The sequence below is a fragment of the Ictidomys tridecemlineatus genome, chromosome 3 (genome assembly GCF_052094955.1).
Source record: "Ictidomys tridecemlineatus isolate mIctTri1 chromosome 3, mIctTri1.hap1, whole genome shotgun sequence".
Classification (NCBI taxonomy): domain Eukaryota; kingdom Metazoa; phylum Chordata; class Mammalia; order Rodentia; family Sciuridae; genus Ictidomys; species Ictidomys tridecemlineatus.
Genome location: NC_135479.1, coordinates 87,137,493 through 87,164,570, shown reverse-complemented (window position 1 = coordinate 87,164,570; position 27,078 = coordinate 87,137,493). Strand labels below are relative to the sequence as shown.

General features: G+C 33.8%; 1 protein-coding gene across 2 annotated transcripts in view; it reads right to left on the bottom strand.

Annotated features, from left to right (window-relative positions):
- Positions 1 to 1,078: 1,078 nt before the first annotated feature.
- Positions 1,079 to 27,078, bottom strand: part of Slc25a36 (solute carrier family 25 member 36) — a 32,675-nt gene continuing 6,675 nt past the window's right edge. Inside the window, exons 2-8 of one of the 2 annotated variants that reach the window (XR_013436540.1) lie at positions 19,914 to 20,078; positions 18,202 to 18,279; positions 14,217 to 14,317; positions 13,214 to 13,257; positions 10,430 to 10,466; positions 6,445 to 6,511; positions 5,464 to 5,620 (exon numbers count right to left, since the gene is read on the bottom strand). Coding sequence is in view for 1 of the 2 variants with exons in the window: in XM_078043416.1 (XP_077899542.1) it covers positions 4,569 to 4,762; positions 5,331 to 5,620; positions 6,445 to 6,511; positions 14,217 to 14,317; positions 18,202 to 18,279; positions 19,914 to 20,078 (895 nt within the window). In the remaining variant the exon portion in view is untranslated. Of the gene's footprint in view, positions 4,763 to 5,330; positions 5,621 to 6,444; positions 6,512 to 10,429; positions 10,467 to 13,213; positions 13,258 to 14,216; positions 14,318 to 18,201; positions 18,280 to 19,913; positions 20,079 to 27,078 lie in introns of those variants that run through there. The other variant, XM_078043416.1, reaches the window with a different exon arrangement.

Sequence of the window (27,078 nt, the reverse complement as noted above, 5' to 3'; positions counted from 1 at the left end):
CTAATATGCTTTCACTCTGTGCCAATTCCTACAGAACTTTCCTTTAAATGAAGTCTTAAAAAATATTGTCCTAATGTCATCTTAAGCACCTCTGAGAACAGTATGCACAGGACAGACTCGAGCTCCAATTTGAAAAGTCCAATTGCAATGAACACCCCGTATGCCTACCATCTATAGGCTGTTAGTAAATCACACAGAACCACTGTATAAATAGCACTCCACACACACACATTTTGATTGATTCAATATACATCAAGACTGCTTGCTGGTTGGTATAAAAAGAAAGGAAAAAAGGACATCATTTAACTACTTTGTTTACTTGCCTTAGTTTTATAAGTTGTACAGATGTCACACTTGAACTATAAAAAAAAACCATGATCTCCCAAGTCATTCCTGTCATAGGTCATTCAGTAACGAACATACATACAAATTTAAACTTGGACGGGGCTAGACCACACCAACCAAGCATGACTCGTAAGTGTCATTACATTCACTAGTAGAATGAACATTTCAACTTAATTAATCTTGAGATAAGAGTGTGTCCTTGCCTATAAGACTGAGTAACATTTGTTATGTAAATTCAAGGAAACTGAAAAAAGAAACATCATGATAAAATGTGTTAGTTATAGTTCAACCTAACATGGATTCATTTGGTAATTCTAACAAGTTCTCAGATTTATATTTTTAATATCTTTAACTTTCCTAAAAGTTAGAATTAAACAAACAAAAAAATTAAAAATGTTACAACCTAGGGTTATAAATCCAATAACCTAGACTCCAATTTCTTAAAAATGTTCTGGGTAAACTGATTCTATTTTGATACATGAAATACAATGGACTGTGGAAAATATGCAAGAACAGATATTCTTACCAAACCATGAGGGAACTGGGTTATCTGACCTGTTGATTCCTAACAATATTATTAGGTCTAGCAGACAGAAGGTGCCTCAAAAAAAGGTGTGTTGAATGGTCAAGTTTCACTTCAAATTGACAATGCACTTTGGTTCTACACACAGGACAGTCCTATTAACACGTGATTCTAGTTTCACCATGCCAAACAGAAACAAAGTCACCACAATTTCATAAGCATAGTTTAATTTTTTAAAATTTTAACAATTCAAGTAAAAGCTAGTTAACATAAATACAGAATATATGCACATAATTTACAGCCATGTACATAAATGAAAGAAGAGCAAAACTCACATAAATGGGCAAAAGTTACCAACTCTTTAAAAGTTGACGTGTTAGGGGTGGCAGATAGGTCATAATTTAATTGTTCACATACAATGGGGTACACATTCAAAAGTTTTTTAACATAACTGAGTAGGACTAGAATTTTTCAGTTCCTAAAAGGAGTAGCATAAAATCAACGGGAAATATAAGAGCATGATAGAGAGTTAAAAACAGAAAGCATACTGTACTTCATATATTAAAATTCCTTTCAATTTACACCATTCAGAAATGACTATATTCCTAGGAATGTTAAAGTCATGATTAGTACAGTCAGCCTTTTTCTCCTATAGTATGAATCAGTCCCAAAGGGTCCCTACAATTACTACATTTGGGTAGAAGAGCATGTAAACCACAAAAACAGGCACAAGGGATTCTGGAAGAGGGACTAATTTATTACAACCCTGATTCTGCTGGTCCTAAAATAATGCTACTCCACAGTGCACATTAGGTATGAGACAAAAGGTTGGATTAAATAACCTCATGATATTCTATTTTGGTTTCGAAATTACTAATCAGTTTGGGCCTATTCTAGTAAGGTTGGTTCTACAAAGTTACATAACCAGAACCAAGACGGAGGTTTCCTGGTAGATTCTTCCCCTGGAATTGAAAGCATTGTATGGTACTCACAACCACAGGGGTGGCACCGTGGTCTCAGATTTGAACTGCGAAACATAGCAAACTCTTTCTGGGAGTGGCTACTCTATGAGCATAAGCTTTCAGTACCTACTGCCTGAACCTGAAGAAGTTCAATTCAATTTCTGAGAAGATTCTGTAATAAAATACAGACCAATCTGGAGTGCTGATGATCTCCTACCAAAACACAACAACAACAAAAAAAAAAATCCAAAAAGTTCTCTGATAGAAAACAGATGAAAGCAACACATAAGCAACTTTTTAAAAAAAAAGTCCAATGCTCTGATGAACATCTTTGTCTTTAAACATTAGAATAGATTAAAAAAAATCAACCTTAATTGCATTAAAGCAATTTTCATATGTAGTTTTCTTTTTTGAATTATCTGTCCTAGTGTAAACTATGGCAGAATGTACTCAGGGGAAAAACCAGACTTCATTGCTCCTTTCTAGTTGTTGCACAAATGCAGCCCAAGACTTGAAAATCTTTTCCTTCTAGTACACACATAATATGCACTTTAAAAGCTGATATAATGCACGAAAGGTCAACGTAAGTTTTGCTTGCTAAATATAAACAGAAATAAAATACCATCCTTGAAGGACACTTGTTATGAATTTGCTATAACAAAATGAGATGTTCCTTAGCTGCTGGTTTTCATGTCATTCTTCATTTGTGGGGCACTGAGATCAGTAAGACTAGGGAGTGTGTCCTACATTCAACACATTATTTATGGATCTTCACAAGGCAAATGGCACTGTATTAGGCAGTATAAATGGCACTGAAAAGGCAAACATTATGGAATGAGACCTTCTCTACAGATTTAAGTTAGAACTTCTGGGGTATTCTTCTGGTGGGGAAGAGAGCTTAGTATGTTCCTCACTATAAATGTCAAAGCAGAAATTAAAATTAAAAAAAAAATGTTAAATAACAAAAGGTAACAAAACTGAATTTGCCTTTGGTCTCCAAATAGATTGGAATATTTTAAATTCCAACTGAGCACCTCAAAAACATCCAGTTACTGCTGATTACAAGGAAGTTAAGGTAGAATTCAAGAGAGCTTCATTGGTGACAGCAAAAAAAAAAAAAAAAAAAAAAAAAAAATTGCAATGACATGCTGCTTTTCCATAATGTGGCACTGCAGGGTACGAAGAATGCTTAAACACATTATTAGACCTTCAAAAGAAAAACCCAGAAAAATGTTATGAACACTGTTTCTCCCTAAGACCAATATTTAAACAACAACAAAAAAAGTTAACATGAAATTCTCTCCTCTCTTGTTCCCTCCCCACCCCCAAGGCCACAAAGTGCATTCACAAGGAGTCATTCTCAAGATAAAGCCATTGCACAAAATGTCAAGTTAAGGTAGACTGAACTGAGGACCACACTGGAGTTCAACTGTAGAAGTTTTATAAACCAGTATAGCAACATCCATAGGCAAAGTCCCTTGACATGGTATAATAGCAGACACCTCATAAGGGCCATATATAGAACACATTTAAAGTCTTAAAAGGTACAGGTTACTTAATAGCAAAATTTAAAAATTACATCCTGTCAACATATTTTACTAACTTGAATCTTTCTATGATAGACCATTCGAGAAAATAGGACAGAATAAATTTCCATCAGAAGTAACTGTTCATTTATAAACTCTAAGTCAATTAAGATCATTACCTTCTGAATCAGAGGGCTCCTCTTCTATAATGTTTATACTGTCCCACATTAATACCAGCTTTAAAAAAACTCATAAGGGCAAAACTGAAAATTACCATTTTCTCTACAAATAAATCTAATATATACAGATCTGGAAATGATTCAAAGGTTTAGATTCTTAAAGTGATAGCAAGTAGAGAAAGATTCAGAAGTAGTAAAATTTTCTATTTAACTAAGTGATACTTAATTCAAGTCCATAACAAGTAAATTACTGAGAAGGCATTTGCATTCATTCATGTACCATAAAATTAGGTAAGATTTAAAGACACATTCAAGTCATTGAAATGGCCAAGAATTAATGTTTTACTAGTTTATTTTGCCAAACTACTGTGAGTTTGATATTCTAACAATTTAAAGTCCACATTATGCTCAACATCAAGCACCGGTTAGTCATGGAAACCAAAACATCTTAATGCTAAAAGTACACAAGGTATTTAGACACAATTTCATTGGTTGTCAATAACAGTTAACTATTGATGCCAAATAGTTAAATTTAAAATACTGTGCCAGGTCCTCTCAGGAAAATGGGAAAATAATATTCAGGATCTATCTATTATTATTATTCTAGTATTATAGGGATTAAATGCCAGAAGTTAGAAATTATGACTGTCAAATACTATCTTTGGATAGTTGTAGTACAGTATATAATTAGGGATGGCTTTGTTTAGAGACTGAAAAAATGCTGATGGAACAACACTACACTCTGAATGCCATTACTCAACAAACACAACTGCATCTTGTGGACATGGTAGAGAAAATGGCAATTTTGAGAAGGAGTGCTTCTAAAGGCATTTCCTCAAGGGTAGCCAAGGATTGTTCACATTACTGAGAGACTAAGTAATGTGACATGGTTACCACCTCAATCACACTGCTGCTGAGGCACAGTTATATGTTCCCAACTACTTTCCTTCTGTCCACCATGCTGGCTTTGCTACTCCATGGTCCACTGTAATCTTTTTGGTCTTCCCTCTTTGTAGTGTGGCAGCCTTTGCTGCTATCCATTGAGTAGGTAGACCACCAATTCATAGGTGGCCATCATAATGGCTGTGTTTGGAATCTGTCTCACCAGGTGGGTTGTTAGACCACGGTAGAGAGATCCATAACCTTCTTCTTGAACAACCAAAGACAGTGTCTGAAAAAAAGATCTGTATTTTGTTCCCTCTTCACGTAGTCTTGTTCTTACAACTTCTGTTTAGGAAAGAAAGAAAATCATCTTATTTAAATATTATTGTATCTTTACACTCTCACAATACTGAGCACATTCCTTTTCCCATTCTCAGGATATTGACTTTTAACATGTAGCTTACTGAAACCAGTCACATTTCAGTAACACCAAGTTCCTAACATAGCTAAAATCATGTACACCAACTATCAGTTGTACATTAGATAAACAGACACAGAGTTAAGGATAAAACTGTTAAGAAGCAGGATAGGAAATGTAGCTAAATGGATACAGAAAGATACAGTGAGAAACAAAAAGATTTAACAAAGCAGTAAAAAGACACTTCGCTGGGGCTAAGTGTGGCTGAAATTTGCCACTGGAGCTGGAACATGACTGACTCACAGCTCCTGTCCAACAGCACATACCTGCTTATACCTCATGTTACTTAGCTTTAGTCCCACTGTAAGCTCCAAGAACTGCATTCTGTTGTACTGTAATTAAGTAAAATCCCACAGATTCTAAAGATGCTTCGAGCTGGGGTAGGAAAATGTTTCTGATCGAACAGTTTACTCACAGAGACTCAACTGTTCTTACCATGTGGATATGCTATAGTTGTGGCACAAGTTTTTGAGGTGGCAGCAGCTAGCATCATTCCCACAAAATCTGATGCTTCTTTCACCGACTCTTCACCATTTTCCATCACAGAAGCAGTTTTACATTCCAGTAGTTTTTGCTTTATACTTTCATAAATAACAAAATGGATAACAGTCTCTGATATGCCAGCGTATGAAGCAGACATGCCCCTATAAAATCCTCTAAGTCCATCTGTCCGATACACTTTACGAACACATTCAAAAGCACCCATTCGCTTTTCCCCACGGTTCCTGAAAGGAAAAATATTGACACTGTATATAGGTTTTTTAAATAAAGTAAATGAAACAGAGTAAAAATATGCCTCTCTAATAAAGAATGATCTTCTTTAACACATAAGGGAAATCAGAATTTTAAAAATACATTCATCTTTCGTATTTCCTATCTTTTGTCCCAAATTTGTCATATTAGATGCATAACATGTAAATAGCTTAATTTACTGAATGCAAAATATATTTCATTGATTCTATAGTTTCACACCCTCCTTACTAGAGTTCAGGTAGTAAGGATAACCAAGAAACTCCAACAGGAACCAGATACTCTGAATGCAGCTCAACATAAAAACAAGTCCCCCCAAAACCAAACCCCTCACAATGTAATTCCAGTTCCAAGTAACTTAAATATCTGACAACGATGAGATATTTATGATGACAGTACACTACAAAGAAAATTGTATAATTGAGTTTCTGTGCATCTGTAGTTCTTCCATCTCCACCCAGACCATCCCCAAGAAGTGAGTGTGTGAGCATCAAATGCCCCACGACCACTTAAAGACAATGGCCTTATTAGTATTCCAGGAAATGGTAAATGAGAACCTATAGAGTCATCAAGCGCTTCTTCAGAACTGTTCTCAACACAATATCCTTAATGCAATTGAAGGAAAGACTTGCTTCTGACAGCAGACTAAGTTTCAATGTGGAACAAATCAAAAAGTTCAACAGAAAAAGGTAATAAGGAGAAAAAAAAAAATGAAATGGCTGGCACTGAAATCTTACTGACGTAAATTTGTAGAAAAAAAATAAATACTTTTAAATTTTATTTTAAGGAATTAACATACCTTGCATCTAGCTGTAACCGAGTCTTTATAAGCCAAATGGGGTTGGTTGCCGTGATTGCAGTAAAACCTAAACAAACACGTTTAAAATGAACTCCAGTAAAGATGAAGACACGATTAACTTTAAGGATCTTTAATTATGACTATAATTAGAGAAAATATCTATAAGTATTTAAACTATTAACTGATATGTTCTATAAGTATTTAAACTAATAATTGATGTTTTACACTTTTATTTTACAAATTCATATAATCATGAACATCTATCTGACCTTACAATCTACACAAATTCTCAAATTCTGACCTTAACAAAAGATTCTTTTAAGAGTAAAATCTGATTATATGTAAAGTGCTCTCCTCCAACCTACCCAGAATGCCTGCGCTGTCTATTGCCTAAACTGAATGCAGAAACCCAATGCTACAGACAAACACACAGTAACTTTTTTCTAGGCTACGAAGCATGCACTCTAGAACAGCTACTTGGGGGTGTGATTCTTGTCACAGATCAATATGTTCAAAATGAGTTCTACATAAATGGCAGTATTTACTAATATTTTTATTCATTTAACAGAAAAGACTTATTTGGCCCCATGAATACTCTGTACAAACATACTTACTAATACTGTTAAAATAATGGTATGACAGAGGTAAGGTTTCTGTTAGGGTTAATAGGACAGATTACTTTTCATACACTTAAACACATACGAAACTCAAAAGTTCAGAGTTGCAAATTGGAACTTCCCTCTCACTTTCAGAGATACTGAATAAAGTCAGGGTAGAAGGTAGCTCTAAGTTACTTTAACACTAAAGTATTAAGTAGGAACTATTATGCAGAAGGGTAGCCCCTAAGGTGATTCAATTCTAGGTAGAAAATTACGATTTGTGGAGCAGTAAGTTTCTAGGCTCGTGTATATATTTTCTTTGACATCTTCCTAGTTTGGGAAAAACAGTAGCACACAAACTGCAATCTTGATGATGGGAATTTATAAAGATTGCTTTATCTACACAAAACAGGGTATTCACATTTTATGTTTACATTTAAGATCAAATACACAAACATTACAGAACTACTTACATCAAGCTACATTTACTCAACTGGCCCTTAAATTCGAAAACTTATATGGAGAAATATATCTAAGGATCTTCACTGTTTTAATATTTTCTATCAAATGCTAGCAGGTCAAGTACATTATTTTTAGCAAGATGGTACTACATTTCACATACTTAATATAAGCACTTTAGGAACAAAAATGCTGTAAAATATTTAGGAATGATTTGTTTTAAAAATTAATATTATATAAGGTGGAACCAATCATAAACTGCTCTTGGCTTTCAAAGTTACTATGGGTAACTACATATGCAAAATAATTTTACTAAACTGTTTACAAAGCTAAATTTGGACTTATAAGATTCTTTTCTCCTGTCTATGTGAGATAATAGCTAAGTCAAATTTTACTTCTCCCTTAACACACTGTTCTAACACTATAAATAGGCAGATGTTATACAAAGGGATGTTCCAATTAAATCTATTTAAGAAAGAAGGTAACTGGAATAAAATTTGGTTGAATAATTCCTTTAATAATTTATAAGAATTATATAGTTCTCTATATCTCTTACATGCTTTTAATATTATATACATAAACATAAAACTAGAATGGGACCAATGATTTTAGAAGCATCAGTCAGAATTAAACTAATAAAAATTTAGAATCGAACAGTTGTTGCCACTAACATTTTTCAATAAGAGATTCTTTGTATGAATATATTCTTGGTGAAAGGAAAAAACAGAAAACTATGCATCACTAGTTTAAATATTTTTCTTGCATAATCTGGCTTAACTGAAAACAAAGTTATTCAATGTTTTCTTCTTTTTGAATCTCATTTTTCTAACTAAAATGGTGAAACTAAAGATATTTGAACCATAATTTTTAAGCAATCAAACATCCATATTCTGATCAAACCCCAATTTAATGATTCTTACTTCTGAAATAAGAATCTGATTCTTCTTTCTTAAATATTTATATTAGCTAAATGTTTGTGAGATAAAGGCTCCTTAAGTGAAAAGCTGTTCAGCAGCAAAAATCAACAGAATACATTACTCAAGATGGCAATTACTGATCATTCTTAAAAAATTTAAGTTAAGGAAAACTACCTGTTTATTGAAGTTGAAAAACCTAAAACTGGGAATTCTTATATCAAATTTAGAAAAACTCAATAGCCTAGGTAAAAATTTTCATTTAATTTATTATATTTCATTTGAAAAGATGAATACCAAAGTTTTTTAAGTAAAAGTTCTATTCTAAAAATATAAACTTAGTACCAAAGTTTTTGCCAATAATATTTTTTTCCAAGATACAAAATTCCCCAAATTTTAGACTGGGAAAAAAAACATTTAAATATGTATATATACATAAATATTTATAAATATTACTATAAATTAAAAATTTGGGGGCTCAAAATATTATTTTAAAATTATTATCTGTGCATATTAGTAGACAATGTCAGAAAGCAAACAACAGGTATTGCTCACTTAACTAAAACTCATTTCCAGGCACAAATTAAACCCATATAAAAGGTCATATGAAAATTCAGGTGAGAAAATATTATCTGATCCCTTAAAATGACTACATTAGTAAGCTATACTTACTATAATTATTCTAACTCAATTCTCCCAATAACTAGAATGAATTCTTAATAAAGATACTAGCCTAACTTCCAGCATTCAAACTATGAGTTGAATAAAGAATCTAGGCATAACCCACAGGCTTTTAGTTACTGATCCTTTACCAGTTTAAAACTGGATGGTATTTGAGTCTTATGCTATTACTTCTTCTTAACCAAAAATAATGAACTAATTAGAAATTACTAGGCTAAACTAATTCTAGAAAAATCTATTAATTAGAAAAAAAATGAAACAAATGGAAGAAAACAAAAGTTTACTATTAACTTAGAATTACATACAACCAGACAAAGCTAAACAATCTTCCTACTGCTTTTAAGATATGCACACACAAGGTTACTGGGTATGGTGATCCTGAAATTTAGAAACTACCTATTCTTATTTTGCTTTTTAGTTTTGTGACAATTTACGATAACTTATATTAATGTGGAGCACCTAGTAAAACATTAAAATAGACTTAAAACTATAGGAGGGATCCATTTGTAGTTTAAGAAGGATTAGTACTGCTCCAGTTAGTTAAAGCAAGGTGTCAATACAATTGCCATACTGTTAGCTGGGTGATTAGTGTTTTATTAGATAGTCTTAAAAAGGTTTTAAAATGCAGTTTTAAAAACATGTTGCTTCATGTAAGATTCCATTTGATAGTGTATACCAATTAAAAACCAGATAAACAAATTTCACATACAATAAATCTGCTGAAAATGTCTATTTCATTAAGTGAGTGATACCTGTAGTATTGCATTTTCAGTAATTCATTTTATTTCAGTTAACTCTATAAAAACAAAACTCATGTACTGTCCTAAAAAGAACCTTATAAAAAGTATTTTTTTAAGTAATTAAAACTAAAACACCTAATATATCCTGCATTTATTTGGAAAGTCGTGGCATTAAGATCACTATTTTTGGCAGAAGAATAGTAAGCTAAGTATTGATAGACAAGAGAATGAAAACCACTTTTAAATATGTTATGCTAAGTAAGTGAACTATTTTATCTAAAGTTTTAGGGCATTATGATATCATTTACAACTATGAATATATACTGTTACCAAATTCTTTGGAAGTCAGGGCTGTTATAGCCAAGCTAAAGACCCCAGGATTACATGACGACTGAAACATACCCCATTCTTCCTTCTAGAAGGATTATTAAGGGATCTGAATTAAATTTCTATAAAATACTCAATAATGCATACACAAATTCAGGAAATAAAAATTCATTTCCCGCCTTCTATTCATTTCACAGCTACTATAAAATCCCAGGGTGTGTTTCTTATACTAGAGGCTGCAAGAGATGCTCAGATCAGTACTCACGAGGTTTAAGTTAGTCCATATTTCTACAGGAAGTGACCTGCGGATGGGGAGCATGAGATGACACGATCTCACTCTTTTCTCGGGAGAAATGTACAGTAAATGCCTAAAATAGACACAGGCTTTTCTGTATCATAACAACAAGCAGTGACCTCATCAGAAACACGTGTACAAATTGAATCCCACTGGAAGGATTTGAGAAATATTTACTGTGAGAGCTAACCTTTTTGAAAAAGTCAAGTTAAAAAAAAGAAAGAAAGAAAGAAATATCAAAATGGGCCATTTTATTTACAAAAATGCACCGAGTACTGAAAATCCTGCCATCTGTAGCAGTTTGAGTCCAAATACTTACCTAAAAGAAACCAATTTTGGTCTTAGAAAAAAATGCTAACCTTGTCAATTGGGAATCTAAAAACAAATATTCAGAGGGGATTATCACATTCCATTTTCCTACCATTATTATCTACCATGATTAACAGCTGAAAACACAATTTTCTGTTCTTTTAACAATCAGCCTAGTTAGTAAATCTTTAAAAAAATAAAAATAAAACCCCACCAGAATATTCAACTAACTTTATTTTAGAACTGTTTATATGTATATATATATTTTTTAATAAAATAAAGTATATGCTGCTACAATAGTACCTTTCACTTTTTGCACTCTAGCCAGTAATATTGCACATCCATACTTATGGAATATTTTGGATTATTTTGTACTTAATTTCTTGTGTTCTACAAAACAGAAAACAGGAAAAATATTTACATAAAAACAGACAAAACATCTGTCCAAGTATCCATTTGGCTAAATAATTTGCCACGGACAAATATTATTTAAAAATATTTTATATATGCAAGACAAAAGTTGTATTTAATGAGTAAAAATTTAACCTTTAGAAATGAACTATAAGTCAAACAGAAAAATATATCTTGAATTCATTTCATTTACATTTATAGGGCTATTATATGTTCATGCCAGATTTTTAAAAAATTTTAAAATTGAGTAATTTAAGAAGTTTACCATAAAGAAAGGAGAAATTTAATGATTTTGTTGTATACACATATGTGCTTAGGTGTATACAGAGGGATGTTCAAGCTCATTTTAATAAAATACACACATAAGACAGATATCCTTAATAGCTAAAATAAACTTACTCTGACAAAGGTCGTATGTAGGAGGAAAAATAGCAGGTAAAACATTAAGAAAAGTCAACGTTACTTAGTGTGATTAAATATCCTCATAATTGGAAATTTTATTTAATACATGAAAACTTATATTTTACAGACTTAAAAATTCTTACAGCATTCACCTGTAACACTAAAACAAATGAAAAGATTCACTTTAATTGACCTTTTAATTGTTTCAGTAGCTATATTAAATGTTATGTAAAATAAACTTAAAATAAATTAAATGTTTTGAGTTGATAAAAATGAAACCAGAGGTTACTTGGAATAAAAATTAAGTAAACAGTGCCTTACTAAAATCCTTAACATGAATGCTAATTGGTGTTGCAAAAATTTCCAGGAAAAATGCTGAATTACCTATTTTTAGTGCGTTTTTGATACGAAAAGTGACAAGGTTAGCTTTTTTTCCTTGAATAGCCAATTTTTAAAAACCTGTTTTTTCACATGACTATATCTCTAAGTATTTCACACCCCAAAATCATTCAGAGTTAGACCTCTAAAAATGATCCTGAAGAAAACTCAGAGCACTCTGGTCTAGATTATTTTAAGAATGAAGGGGGCAAAAGGCTACCTTAATGAGTCTGCACTGAACCATTCAGGATGTAGTTATTTAAAAAAAAAAAAAAAAACCCTAAAATTGTAATGCTAAAATGTTAAGGCTCATGAATAGTGCAAGGAAACTCTGAAAGCATAATTCTCAGAACAATGTAACTGCAAATAAATATAATATATATCTTAAAATTACACAGTAAGTGTATAGTGCAATAGTCTCTAAACAAGCATGACCATCAATTTGCTAAAATGCAAGGAATTCAGATTGGCAAACAGTATCAATGTACAGATAAAAACAACCTGAGTTAATATTTGTACCCATTTGAGAAAAAAGTACAAAATGATAATTTTACTGAATTTCTTTGCAATGTGATACAAATACATAATAGTAAATTCTGGTGAGCTATTTTAATGAAATAAGGTGCTTCAGTGAAAAAAGATATTCTGAACCTCTTAATTTATAATACTGATATTATAAACATTCAAAGCAATGTTTATCTACTTTCTTGATTTCAATTTTTTCAAAAAGGCAACATTTTTAACATTTTTAAAAATAATTTTCTGGGGTTAAAAATGAAAATCATATACACTGGTAAGCCAGAAATATATTCTTAAAGAATCTAACCCAATAGTTATTAGGTTTATCACTGCCACTAACTTTTACCTTATACTCAAAATTTGTAGGGGGAAAATCATATCCATATATTCAACATCTATAAAACATACATTAAAAAATAATTCTAGTTTTAACTAGATAATCTTTATCATAAAAGAACTAGTTCTCAAAATCCAAGTCTGTCTACATCAACACTCCATGGATGAGGTCAAGAGGCTCACATAAACTACCTAACTTGCCCAAGATCTCCTTATTGGTAAATCAAAGTATGCACTATCTTGATTGTTAACTTTGTTGTCCCTTCCAACTTTTAAACTTCAACAGTCAATCAACAATAGCTAAATATGGAAATGTGTGAAAACAATTTGTAGGTATATGCTAGATTTATTATATGGTAAAGACTATCAACCTTTCAGAAATTAGTATTTCAAACTTACACTTAGTTGATTAAATATGTGGTTCAAATTGATCCAATTTATTTCTAAACAGAAAATGGTTAACAGTTTAAGGCACTCATTATTAAGCATATAACTGACACTCTATTTACTGATCATCAGCTGACAAAAGTGGCTACAGTCCACTGTATAAAGCCACAGCATAATTTGGAAATATAAAATATTGTTAAATATGCAACAAATCTCAGAAAACTTAGAAAATTTCTATTCAGAACCAAACTTCATGGCTTTGTCTAACATGCATGGCAGCAAATGATTCCAGAACCAGACTGGTCAAACCAATCTCCCATAGTTTATTTTTAAGGCAGTGCACAGACCTGGGGCAAACTGTTTTAATTCAGAATCATACATACTCATCAATGATATCAGAAGAGTTCCTGGAAACATTTCTATATCAAGCATGTCCACACAGCCAGTGTCTAAATTTCTGGTAGTATCTAGTCTCATTTATGTGGATGATAAATATATTTTAAAAAATACATACATTATAGTAACTGCTTGAATTATATATATCACTCACAAAAATCTCAGCATTTGAGCACAGGACAAAATGAATACTTTACCAAGAATTGCCGGCACATTTCAGACAGAAGCCAAAACATGCAGCAAAAAGGGGAAAGGCACTAACAGAAATTGAGGAGAGAAGAATAAATTATAGCTCTGTAACTTACAGCGTAATTATGGTTGGAGTCTTAAAATTGTTAAAAGTAAATACTAAACATTCAGTAAATTATAGAACAATATGAACATTATATTATCTATCTCATTACTTAAAGTCCTAAAGACAAAAATACCAATTTACAACAATTTTTTTGTACCTAATCAAATCTGTTTAATACAAATAAACATAAAAATCATCTTTGCACATGCTAGTCAGTGAAAGCACACTAATCATCTTAACTTTTCAAAATAAACTCATCAAATTCAGTATTAAGTCTCTGGGTTTCAGAAAGTTTTTTAGTCTTTTAGTATTATACATTCATACCTGCCACAGCAGCCGAAATCATGTGTACCTGGGTAGAATCAGGATCAAACACACCATTCAACGTTTCCTTGGAGTTTGAATAAGCAGCAAAGTATATTGCTCTAAAAATAAAATTTAAATTTGTCAATAAGCACATTGTCTAATTCTTAAGATTTAAATGTAAATTTACCTTCATAATCTCAGAATGGAAAAATCTAAACACCAAGTATCAGTCATATTCTCATATAACATCAGATTAACAGTTTTACGTGAATACCCTTAAATACTTTCTGTATTGATTAAAAAAAAAAAAAAAAGGGACAAACTCCAATGCAAAGTTCCTAGTTTCTATCCTTAAACAATCCTCTACCCAGTACTTTGATGCTACTTAGAAATTGACTAACTGGAGCTGGGCGCCATGGTACATGCCTATAATCCCAGCGGCTAGGAGGCTGAGACAGGAGGATCCTGAGTTCAAAGCAAGCCTCAGCAATAGTGAGACACTAAGCAACTCAGTGAGACCCTGTCTCTAAATACAAATGGGGCTGGGAATGTGGCTCAGTCAGTGGTCAAGTGCTCCTGGGTTTACCCCTGGTACCAAAAAAGAAAAAAAGAAAAGAAAAAGAAATTGACTAACTGGAACAAAAATATTTGTACAAGATTTTTATGCTTGGAAACCCTCTGCATGATTGTGAGGTTTGTGCAAGACTAAGGCTAAAGAAGTACACCTAACTGAGCTGAGTATCAACTGAGTGTAACTTTTTGGTGGGGAAAGGAGAGTATCACTAAAGTACTTGCTAAAAATTTTAATATAGCATAGTCTTAGCTATAACATACAGAATAGTTCACAGTATTCTTTTATTTTCAGTGCTGGGGACTGAACCTAGGACCTCAGGCATGAGAGGCACGAACTCTACATTGAACTTCACCCCAGCCCCACAAGTGAAATCACACCATCAGATTGGGATGTGTTTGTCAATGTTTGTGAACATTCTGTTAAATTTTTAAATATTTTCCATTAACATACTTTGACTTTTTACATCCCCAGTGTTTAACTTTCCAGGCATAGAATTATTTGCTTTCTATTTCCTATATCCTATTTCTCAACAGTTCTAATTATCTATCCAATAAATAACAGATAAGTACAAATGGAAAGTTTCACTGTTACATCTTTTTAAATGTGGTTAAGGATAAAGGGAAATTAATAATTAAAAAAATTCTACTTTATAAGAAAGAAAAAAAAACAGTATACACTTGATGCTAAATTGTGAAGTAGAACAAACATCTCATTCCTAGAAATGAATAAGGAAAAAAAGACCCTAATGAGGAAATAAGTATGGAATACATACAAGCAATTCACAGTAGAGCTATGAAATGTCAAGTATTAAGAATGAGAGTGCTGCTGCATCAAAAATTAAACAAGGATATATTAAAACAGAAAAAAAATCACATTTAGCTCATCTGGCAAGTATTAACAAGATGGACAGTAGCCAGAATTGGTAAGATTGTGGATAAAAGAAAAACGGATTCACTATTTGATAATAAAAATATGGTATGCCTTTTTAGAAGGCAAATGAACAGTATTCTCTAGTTTTAAATGTGCATATGCTATTTTATGCAGAAGTTCTACTTCAGGGTAAACATCCTGAAAGAATATACTTGCTTAAGTACTCAAAGGTTCTACATTTATAATACCACTTTCCCCCGCTACCACACTGGGGATTGAACTGCACATGGTAGGCAAGGACTCTACCACTGAGCTATAGCCTTGCTCTAAGTTGCCTAGGCTATTCTTGAACATATGAACTTCCTGCCTTAGCCTCGTGAGAAGTTTGGTTTAGGTGTGCAATACTTCACCCAGCTCCACAACACTGTTTTTTATATTAAAATCTGAAAATAATCTTTTAACGTGCATCTCTGAGGGAATGCTTATTAATGAGGGTCATACTATATAATAAAAAAGAAAATATCACCCACAGAACACGTAAAGAGCTTCAACACAAATTAGGTTGAATAGTATGAGCTCAATTTTATATAGTCGATAATTATACATTTAATTTTACAAATGTTTTTATGCATATGATAACCCAGAAAAATTATTGGGAAGCTATACACCAAACTATTGTTAACGATGGTTATCTATGAGGAAAATTAGTGTATGGGAAGGGGAACAGGGTAATAGACAATATGTTTAAGATGGAAAGTCAAATTCAATGGTATAATGCTTTTTTTTTTTTAAACAAGAAGGATGCAAAATGAATAATTTCCTAAAAACAAAACAAAACAGCTGACCTCCAGTAAGTAATTAGACATGAATCTGGTTTAAGATTTGGATTCAGAGAGCTGTTGTGCTCATGCTCATTCTAAATAGGAACTTTGGACATCTTACATCATGAAAGAAGTCAACCTAAGATAAAATGGCATCAGAGAAATGATAAAAGTAATATTCCAGATCTTTATGGTTTCTTTAATAGGAAATGGAACTATTTGTTTGGCTTGTTAGTGAAGCCAAAAAAAAGGCTTAGTTTTAGAATTCCCAATTTTCTTTTTCTTATTGCTAAGTTCCTTTATTTGTTGTCTTTTGAACTTGGTGCAAAGACTGCTTCACAATGATATCACTGAGAGGTCCTTTTGTACCTCCACCTGGTGCAATCTGCGTAACCTTTCAGATGATCACTGTTACCCCACACTGATATCCTTACCACCTTGACTGTGTTCAGATCTCCCTTTACTGGGCCTTCCTTACTATGGTAGGTACTGTAGGCATCTTACTGACCTTCAATGCTGCACAGATTTTCTTGTTTTAGACTTTCTATTTCTTTCTTCAATCCTGTTCTAAGCCCTGAACCCTTTATAGCTCTGATTCTACAGATGCCATTTTATTTCTTTGAAACTCAACTTCTATTTGTATAATCAGAAAGGAGCACTAACTTCAAGTGGAGTACAAAATAGGGTAGCATCTGAAGCAGAAAAATTTGAAAGACATATTTTAGGTTCAAGGGATGCATTTTTAAAAAGCTTATTTTTCCTAAAGATAAAATTTTAAAAGATGTATGAACAGGTTTAGTTAAATTCAGAAAACCACCAACACCTATTACAAAGTATCAGTAGTTGGGCTGGGGATGTGGCTCAAGCGGTAGCGCGCTCGCCTAGCGTGCGTGCGACCCGGGTTCCATCCTCAGCTCCACATACAAACAAAGATGTTGTGTCCACCGAGAATTAAGAAAAAATAAATAAATATTAAAATTCTCTCTCTCTGTCCCCCCCTCTCTCTCACTCTCTCTTAAAAAAAAAAACAAAAACAAAAAAACCCACAAAGTATCAGTAGTTTATGGCCTTAACTCTGCATAGATTTTCAATTCCCCACAACAAGAAAAAAATTCTTCCAACTCCCAAAGGTCATTAAGAGGGTATAATTATTGTCCTGGGAGAACTCAATACATAGCCACTAGCTCTAAGGGAATTTATAGATTTTTTTTTTAAACAAACATTACTAATTCACCATCTCTTCTTCAATCCAAAACAAATATACATATTATCTTCCCTATTTTCAACTTTGAATATCTCCTCCAACACCTGAAATCTCAGGTCCATTCATGGAATTTAAAAATTTACAACTCTTATTTAGAAACAATGTTTCTCAAACTTCTAGGTATGTTACGTCATACTTCTTTATTTCTCCACTATAAGACCATCTATAATTTGATACAAATACTATACTTTTTACCTTATATTATGGAACATTTCCTTTGCATTCATATCACAACTGTTAATTTCTAACATGCTGAAATTCTGTTAGTTTTCCGAACACCCAGTACCACTTCCTGCCACCAAGCATTACTTTGTAAATTTGTCCTGGTTAATGTCCAAAATCCTTAAAAAGAAAAATATTTCCCCAAAACACTAAAAACTGCAGTTAACTGTATATAAATGATTTAAATCCAGATACCCTGAAACAAGAAAGACTGCCATAATTCTACTTAATCTGAATTTATATTTTTCTTACCTGGAAGGGGCCACCCCCACTAAATTAGGGCCTAGTCCTCTGAACAAGGAGCGAGGCCCTTCTTTTTCCAAGATCACCCTAAAAAAGACAAAAATTACATTAGAAACGTTCTAGGTCTGGTGCTTCATTTATTTTATATAGCAAAGCTAGAACCTAAATCTGTTTGTATTACGTTAGGCATTTCTGTCTAGTTTTCCTTACTTATAAAAATCTATTTTTTCAAGAAATAGCACAAAGTGCTGAAGACTGGCAATCAATTTTCTAGCAATAATAAAAAGAACTCAATTCTGATTCTTTTCTAAAGAAGATTTTTATATATTTATGCTACTCTTATCTCAATCTTCTCATTTTAATATTTTTAACAGAAAATTCAATTCTTAATTAGAAATGTAAATTCCTAAAAAAAAAAAAAAAAAAAAAAAAAAACTGGATTTGAGGCCTTTTGCTCAATATTGAACAAAACACTTAGTACTACAGTATGATGGTATCCAACCATTCCAGTGAAGTATTATGGCAAAAATCTATCATCCTAACACCTTTTAGGGGACTGGAGTTTTTGACTGCTATCACTTCTCCCTCCACTCAGCTAACACTTCCTATACAGAATACTAACTGTATAAAAGACCTCATTGTTTTATTTACTTTTTCGGTCCTGGGATTGAAATGAGGGTACTTTACTACCACCGAGCTGCATTCCCAGGCCTTTGTACTTAGAGGCAGGGTCTTGCTTGCTAAATTACTAAGTCTGGCCTTGAACTTGCAATCCTGCCTCAACCTCTGAGTCTCTGGGATTACAGGCACACACCACCATGCCCCACATAAGGAGGTTGTAATGACTAGACAGAGAGCAGAGAGGTTTTTTTTAATTCAGAGTTAACAGACTAGGTAAGTTAAGTGACTCACAAATATCTCTCTGCTTAAGAAAGATCTCTCAAAGGCAACTGAGTGCAAGCACCTGAGCTGAGGCCAGACTTCTCATTCAGAGCCCAGTGGTGGCAGATGACTAACTGTGAGACCAGAAAGTATTTTTTCTCATTCATCCAAATTTTCAACAGTAAATAAAGGTAAACAGTATCTCTTTATTGGGTTACTATGAGGATTGAAAAATCATACATAAAAAGCTTTTGGGTTTAAAAAACTGAGAAACTAAAACAGAGCCCAGAGGGATTCTCCAAAGTTCCTGTGAGAAGAGAAAGCACAACTATTGAAAAACACAACAATAACAAAAATGTATCAAGGAAAAATTTTAATACTAAGTGATAATAACTATCAAGGTCATATTAAAATACTTAGTGATCAGAAGAATTTATCTGTAAACGTGGTATTTTAATTCAAAATTATTAACCATTTTATTCTACCTATTCATGCACTTAAGCAACCAAGTTTGAAAAAGTTAAGTGTGATGAAATCCTTTGGTAGCAAAAGTAAACACAATGAATGAGCTTATTTGCTTCTAGAAAATAAATACTACTGAACTAAGTTCAAACAGATTAAATCCAAGTGAGCTGATAAGGGAGACACACAAGGTTTTCAGTTATAAACTCAACTTTACCTATGTAAAACCTATTCTATTCTATTAGGGATTATTATTTCTAATGAATTATTTCTGTCACTAAGTTTGTAAAAAAAAAAATCTTTTAAAACGTGACAGAATATAAACATGGGAATCACAGAAAAACAGACTAAAAGCATCACAAGTACTGTGCTCTCACTTTAGGCAATGGAGGGGTCCAGGAGACACGATGCGGTTGACGCTGGCCCCAGCCATGGTGTTCAGCTGAACTTCAGAGATGTAGAGTGTCACAGAAGATGACTGTAGCCGTGTTTTTACAACTTCCAGTGGACATGTCAGAATGGCTCCCACTGTGCCGCCACATCTATAAGACAGGAGAAGGAAACCCATCTCTTATCAGGACACACTCCGTGCTGTACCCCAGGGCCCGAAGCTCTGCCAACCTACTGAACTTTAAATTTTTTAAGGATTTTAGAAGACTAAATGATGTTTTAAAGTTTCATTTATTTAACTGCATATAAACACCATCAACTGCTACAAAGAACTGAGCTTACTACTACCCAAAAAAACAATTAGCTAAAGAAGATTTCAAATCATAGGTGCTTTTACTATAATTCACCAGTAAGTCACATCACATCACACCTTTGAATATCTTTTCAGGGTTGATGATTTAGAGCTCCTTGCCCTTGTACGACTTGTAGCTCTCTTAAAACCAAGACCATTATTTGAAGTATATCCTATCTTTCAAATATCTTTTTTAAAACTAAAGAAATGGTTTTCTTGAATTTAAAACTCAAGAAATAAGTCACTGACGGATAAGTATATGTGTTTCTTCCTACAGTGAAATACTCAGAAATATTTCACCTACAAAAACCATCAGGCAAGTTTCATAATCAGTATGTGTTAGGTTAAAATGTGGAAATCTATGGAAGATACATACACTCAGCTAAAAAAATCCACTTTAAAAAGACTGATGGTCAAAAAAAAAAAAAAAAGCTCTTAAGAAATTATTAAATATGTTAAGAAGACTGGTAAGCCATTTAAGTATTCCTTTTAAAGACATGAGTGGAGCATATTTTTCTTTAACATTTTTCTTTTAACATATCATACTAGCTACCCAGTGAAGTGCTGAGAACTGCTTTCTAACCACAGAGGATGGTGACTCAGCACAGTTCTCACTGCAGTCAAACAAAACGCTGAGAGCCAGAGGTTACCATGGACCTCCATGAGGGCATTGAAGGAAGCAGCAAGGAATACACTAAACAAACCCACCCCCAGAACTAAATACCCATCTAAACCTATAAGATATGCAGTGTAACAGGAAAGCAGGCATGGCAGCAATAGCACTACAAATAAAATTTAAAATAAAAATGCATTAAATGAGATAAAGAATGATGTAACAGTACACATCACAAAGAAAATAGAAACCAACTGTATGCTGTTGATCTAAGAGTGAAAACTTTACACAACAAAACTACTAACATTAGAGGACATGGATTCATAACATAAAACTTGACCTTACACTTCACACCATATCTAAAAATTAATTCAAAATGAATCAGAGAATTAAATGTAAAAACATGGAACTATTAACACTCTTAGAAGAAAAAAATCTTTTCAGTTTGGGTAAGAAACAGCTTTCTTAATTACCAAAAAAGCATAAACGAATCATTAAAAAAAAAAATCAAATTTAGACTTCACCAAAATGAAAAGACAAGCTAAAGATGAAAAGAAAATTATTTACAAATCATAAAATCACATACCTGATAAAGTGCTTGTATTCAGAAACATGAAAAACTGGATAATAACTCAATAAAAAAAGATTTAACATTTTACCAATGATACACATGGATATAAGTAAAGAGAGCTGTCATCTGGGAAAAGCAAAGCAAATCCATAAAGAGCTATGAAACCACAATGGCTAACATTAAAAAAACTCACAATACCAAGTGCTGATAAAGAGCAACTAGAAATCTTGCACACTGCAGGTGGGAAAGCAAAATGATACACCCATTTTAGAAAACGCAAGAAGTTTTCTACAGAGTTAAAACTGCCACACAACTCTGTAATCTCACTCCTAGGGACTGACCTAGAAGAAATGAAGATTACTTCTACACCAAGACCTGACCATGAATGTTTATAGCAGATTTACTTTTAACAGCTAAAAAATGTCCATCAACTGGTGAAGGACAAATAAATTGTGGTACATCTACGCAATGGAATACTAATCCACAAAAGTAACAACCTGGATGGATCTCAAAAGAATCATGTAAATTGAAAAAAGGCTTTAATTTTCTGACATTCTTGAAAAGGGAAAACTATAGGAACAAAATGAGATCTGAGGTTACCACAGAGTGTGGGAGGAGGGAGGAACTGACTGCAGAAAGAATGAAGGAATTCTTGGCATGTTCTACATTTTTATTACAGTAGTAGCTTTAGGACTTTATAGATTTGCTGAAATTCAATGAACTATACATCTAAAGGGTGGATTTCATTGCACGTAAATGGTAGTATGATGCATCTAAAAAAGAAATCCCAAACTCTGTGAAAACTAATAGGAATTGCTAAATATGAACTACCTGGAGCTGAATACATATACATATATTTTTTTTTGGTGGGAGGGGTTCCAGGGATTGAACTCAGGGGCCCTCAGCCACTGAGCCACATCCCCTATTTATTTTACATTTTATTTAGAGACAGGATCTCACTGAGTTGCTTAGAGCCTCGCTTTTGCTGAGGCTGGCTTTAAACTTGAGATCCTCCTATCTCAGCCTCCTGAGCCTCTGGGATTAGAGGCGTGGGCCACTGAATTTTTTTTAGTATGTGAAACATTTAATAAACTTAATATTTACATCCACAAATAAAAGATACATAATGAGGATCTTAACTGTATAGAGATCGGTACGTAACACTTGGGTTGTCCTGAAGCAGTTCCACATTATAAAATGCAATCCATGTGCAGTTTAGGGGTGGCATTCTGGTATTTCTCATGCTGCTATTTTAAAGTAATTATTATATAAAACAAAATCATCAGAATTGCTGTAGAAAACAAAACAATTACTTCACTATTCATTTAAAATTCCTATTTTTGAAAACAGGATTAACCTCCTTGATTTATCTCTCTTCCATGTTGAAAATCTCAACTTCTAAAGAAATATGCCCCCACATCAGAGAATGCCAGAAAAAATCAGCAGACACAGGATTTCAGTGAGGCCAATGGAAAGGGCCTTAGTAAAGAGAAAGGCTTGCAGAGGGAAATGTCAAAAAGCAAACAGTTTTGCCACTCAAAATCCCAGATCAAGGGAACCACATACTGCAGATAGAGATAAAGCAAAGAACTAACAGAGAATAGGCCTACAAGCCGCACAACAAAGGCAGGATGCGTGTACATTTCCTTTACAGAATGGAGAGGAGAAAAGGGAGAGGTATATGGGCAGGGGCCAGGGTGGGGTCGGGAGACAGACATGGAACACATAGACAGATACACACACACCTGATGGGTAAAACTATATTCCAGGGCAGAAGCCTAATTCTCTGAAGAACACAGGAACACAAGAATTTCCAAGCTCAGGATTAAGAAGTATATTGAATGCAAAAGTTTCCACGCTAAGCCGAACCACTAAGCCAGGTGCAGCACTGCACACTTCCAACTCCAAGGACTCAGGAGGCTGTGGCAAGAGAATAGCAAGTTCAAGGCCAACCTTGACAATTTAGCATATACCTGCAGACAAAGATATATTCTAGCAATTGCCTACCTTGTGCCCTTTTCTTATACAGTTAATTAAAAGAACAAATTAAGAGAATAAACTAAAAAAGAGGACATAATTGGATGTAAGAAAAAATAACCCAGGCTCAAGAGAAAGTGCCCACAAAAGGAAGTGAAATGCTAGGCTCAGAAACAGCCAATACTAATGGTCCTAGGATATCATATTTCAGAATGACAAAGATCTTCATGAAGATAAACTAACATATAACCACATGAAAATAAATATTCGAGAATGAATACTTACACATTTAAGAAAATGTTCTAAATAGGTGAAACTACCTCCAAAGGTGGGGAAGGAAAAGAAGTTACTCAAGAAAGAAAAAGTCAACAGAACATAATTTAGCTCTAGAATTAAGTTGTATTTGCACTGTCAAAACTAAAATAAGCACTGACTTCAATTAACAACAACAACAACAAAAAACAGATCACATTGTAACTAGGTATGTATTCAAAGGTGGAAAGAAGGGGGAAATGTCAGTAGTGCAATATAACTTAAGAAAATCCTTATCTACCAGAATAGAAAGTTGATGGGTTACAAATAAATTGGGAAAAAAAAAAAAAAGTAATAGAGCCAGGTGGTGGCACACGTTTGTAATCCCAGAGTCTCTGGAGGCTAAGGCAGGAGGCCAGCCTCACCAAGTAAGATCCTGTCTCAAAAAAATAAAGAGAGGGGCTGGGATTGTGGCTTAGTGGTAGAGTACTTGCCTAGCATAGGCGGGACCCGGGTTCAATTCTCAGCACCACATAAAAATAAAGGCATTGTGTTGTGCCCATCTACACATAACAAATAAATGTTAAAAATAAAATAAAATAAATAAAGAGGGCTGGGGCTGTAGTTCAATGGTAAAGTGTACCTGAGTTAAATCCCTAGTACTAGAAAACAAAAAAAGAAAGAGGGGGGGCAATAGAGCATATTTAGACGCATGAAAGAAAATTCCAAAACAGGTTAGAAGTTATAAGACATTTCTACTAGGAAGCAGAAGTGGGATGGGGCACTGGGGAATACAGTTTTTATTATCTTCGGTCAGCTTACCTCATGCATACATATATTTTTAAATACATTTTTTTCAAAATTATAACTATCCATTTTTAAAATCACCACAGTTTAAACTGGAAAATATGTAGTTGATTGATGTTTCTGGGACTCAATGAAAGCTCACATGAAATTTTAAGAAAAAGTGATGCATACGGTAAGTATGTAAATAATGTTTGATCCAGAACACAATCTAGAATCTGGATCACTTCTCACCATTTCCACCCTGGCATCTTACTGATTAGGAAGGGCAGGGAAAAAACTGTCCTGTGTTGTTATTTATCACACATACTGTGTCAACTATAAGAAGAGGTATTTTTATGGGGTGATCAATTTAGTGCAAAAGATTAAATCATCGTGCTACTTAACTGAAAGGCAAGGACAATGCATTCTCAACTTTACATTTAAATGAACAAGAACACCACTAAAATATTAAATATATATTTTTTATTTAAATGAATCTATTAGATGAGAACAGGACAATTACTCTAAGCCAAGCAAGTAATATGTAATGACAAAGACTGGAACTGGTGTGGTGATGATGCCTCTCTACTCTCAGCTATGTGAGAGGCTAACACAGGAGATTATAAATCGGAGGCCAGTCAGGGACTAAGTGACCCTGTCTCAAAATAAAATTAAAAAGGGCTGAGGGGGACTAGAGTCATGACTCAGTGGTAGAGCACTTGCCTAGCATGTGTGAGGCCCAGGGTTAAACTATTAGCAACACATATAAATAAAGATCCACTGACAACTAAAAAAATATTTTTAAAAGGCAGCGGGGAGGGGCGCTGAGGATGTAGCTCAGTGGTATGGCACTTGCCTACATGTACAGGTAGGTCCTAGGCTCAAACTTCAGCACTGCAAAAAATAAAAAATAGAAATAAAAATAGAAAAAAATTCTGTATCAAAAAAACCCCATAGTATTTAACATTAGTTTTATTCACTTCGACAAAGAAAGTTTCATAACAATGAATATTAATTTAAATATTTTATGTTGTTTACAATAAGCAAACTCTTCACACATAATCAATAACATTTTTTAAAAAACAAGTTAGAACTACATAGAACGTAGTGAGGCTGAAAAGGAATCCAGAATCAAGGGGAAAAAATTGCAATCAAGAAGACTGGCCAAAAAACCCCTAAAATCACCAACAGTCTCCAGTGGGAGCAGCAATGCACACAACAGCCTCCCAAGTTTCGCCAGCCTGAAGCCGTGGCCAGCACGTGTTCTCTGCCCATCTCACCATTCTCACCACCCCCACTTCAAGTGCCACAAAGCAGCCCTCATCATTTCTCGTGTTTTAACTGGTCTTGCTTTCCTCCAGGCTAGCACTACATACTGATTCCATAGATTATTAAAGAACTGTTTAACATGACTATCACTAAACATTTATAAGATAGTTTAGAACTATTAAGACTTTCATGTTGCCAAATTGTGCCATGAAATAATCATGTCACTTCAGTAAATTATTGGAAAATAGATACACTTTCAGCTTATGTAGAGCTAATTAAACCAAAGTTTTGGGAGTGTAGTTAGTTCTGTAGGAATTTACAAGTGTTTCATCTACTTATTGTTGATTGTATAAAATGGAGATCAAGGCATGCCAGCAGCCTAGTTTCTTAAATACTCTCAGCCCCTCTTGAGTAAAGAGGTAACCAAGGGGCTGGGGCTGAGCAGTAGTTCACTTGCCTGGCATGTGGGAGGCACTGGATTCCATTCTCAGCACCGCATATAAGTAAATAAAATCAAGGTCCATCAACAACTTAAAAAAAATTATATAAAAGTAGTAGCCATGTACACCTTAGAACTTAGGATATTTTTTGTTTAAACTAAACACAGTGTAACCAAGAAATGGTTTAAAAAAAAACAAAAACATAAAAAACCTTGTGTGGGCTGGGCAAGGTAGCACACACCTATAATTCCAGCTGCTTGGGAGGCTGAGGCAAGAGGATCTCAAGTTCAAAGCCAGTCCTACTGTTGAGGCACTAAGCAACTCAGTGAGACTGTCTCCAAATAAAATACAAAATAGGGCTGGAATTGTGGTTCAGTGAATGAGTGCCCCTGAGTTCAACCCCTGGTAACAAACAAACAAAAGATAAACCCAAGTAACCTTGTGCAGCAGGGTGCAGTGTGACATATCTGTATTGAGGCAGGAGGATGGCAAGTGCAAGCAGCAAGACCCTGTCTCAAAATAAAAATCAAAGAGATCTAGGATGTAACTCAGGGAAGAGAACCACAGATTCAATCCCCAGTAGGAAAGTGGAGCCTGGGAGACCTTATGCAAATAGATCTCATAACAAATAAAAATACTGGAGGCCTCAAAGAGTTCTCCCACACAAGTGACTGCAGCACAGGGGGCAGCGGCTGGGGGTGGGAAGACAGGCAAGAGAACCGTTCACTAAACACAAAATAACAAGCAATGTCAATTTCAACCATGATGTCAAAAGTCAGGAATCCCTAAATTAAGTGTGCAGACATAAAATCCTATCTGCTGGACAGCCCCAAACCACTGAACTACTGGATGCAGCTTCTCTTTGTCTTTAAAGGACTTTTAATACTCCATT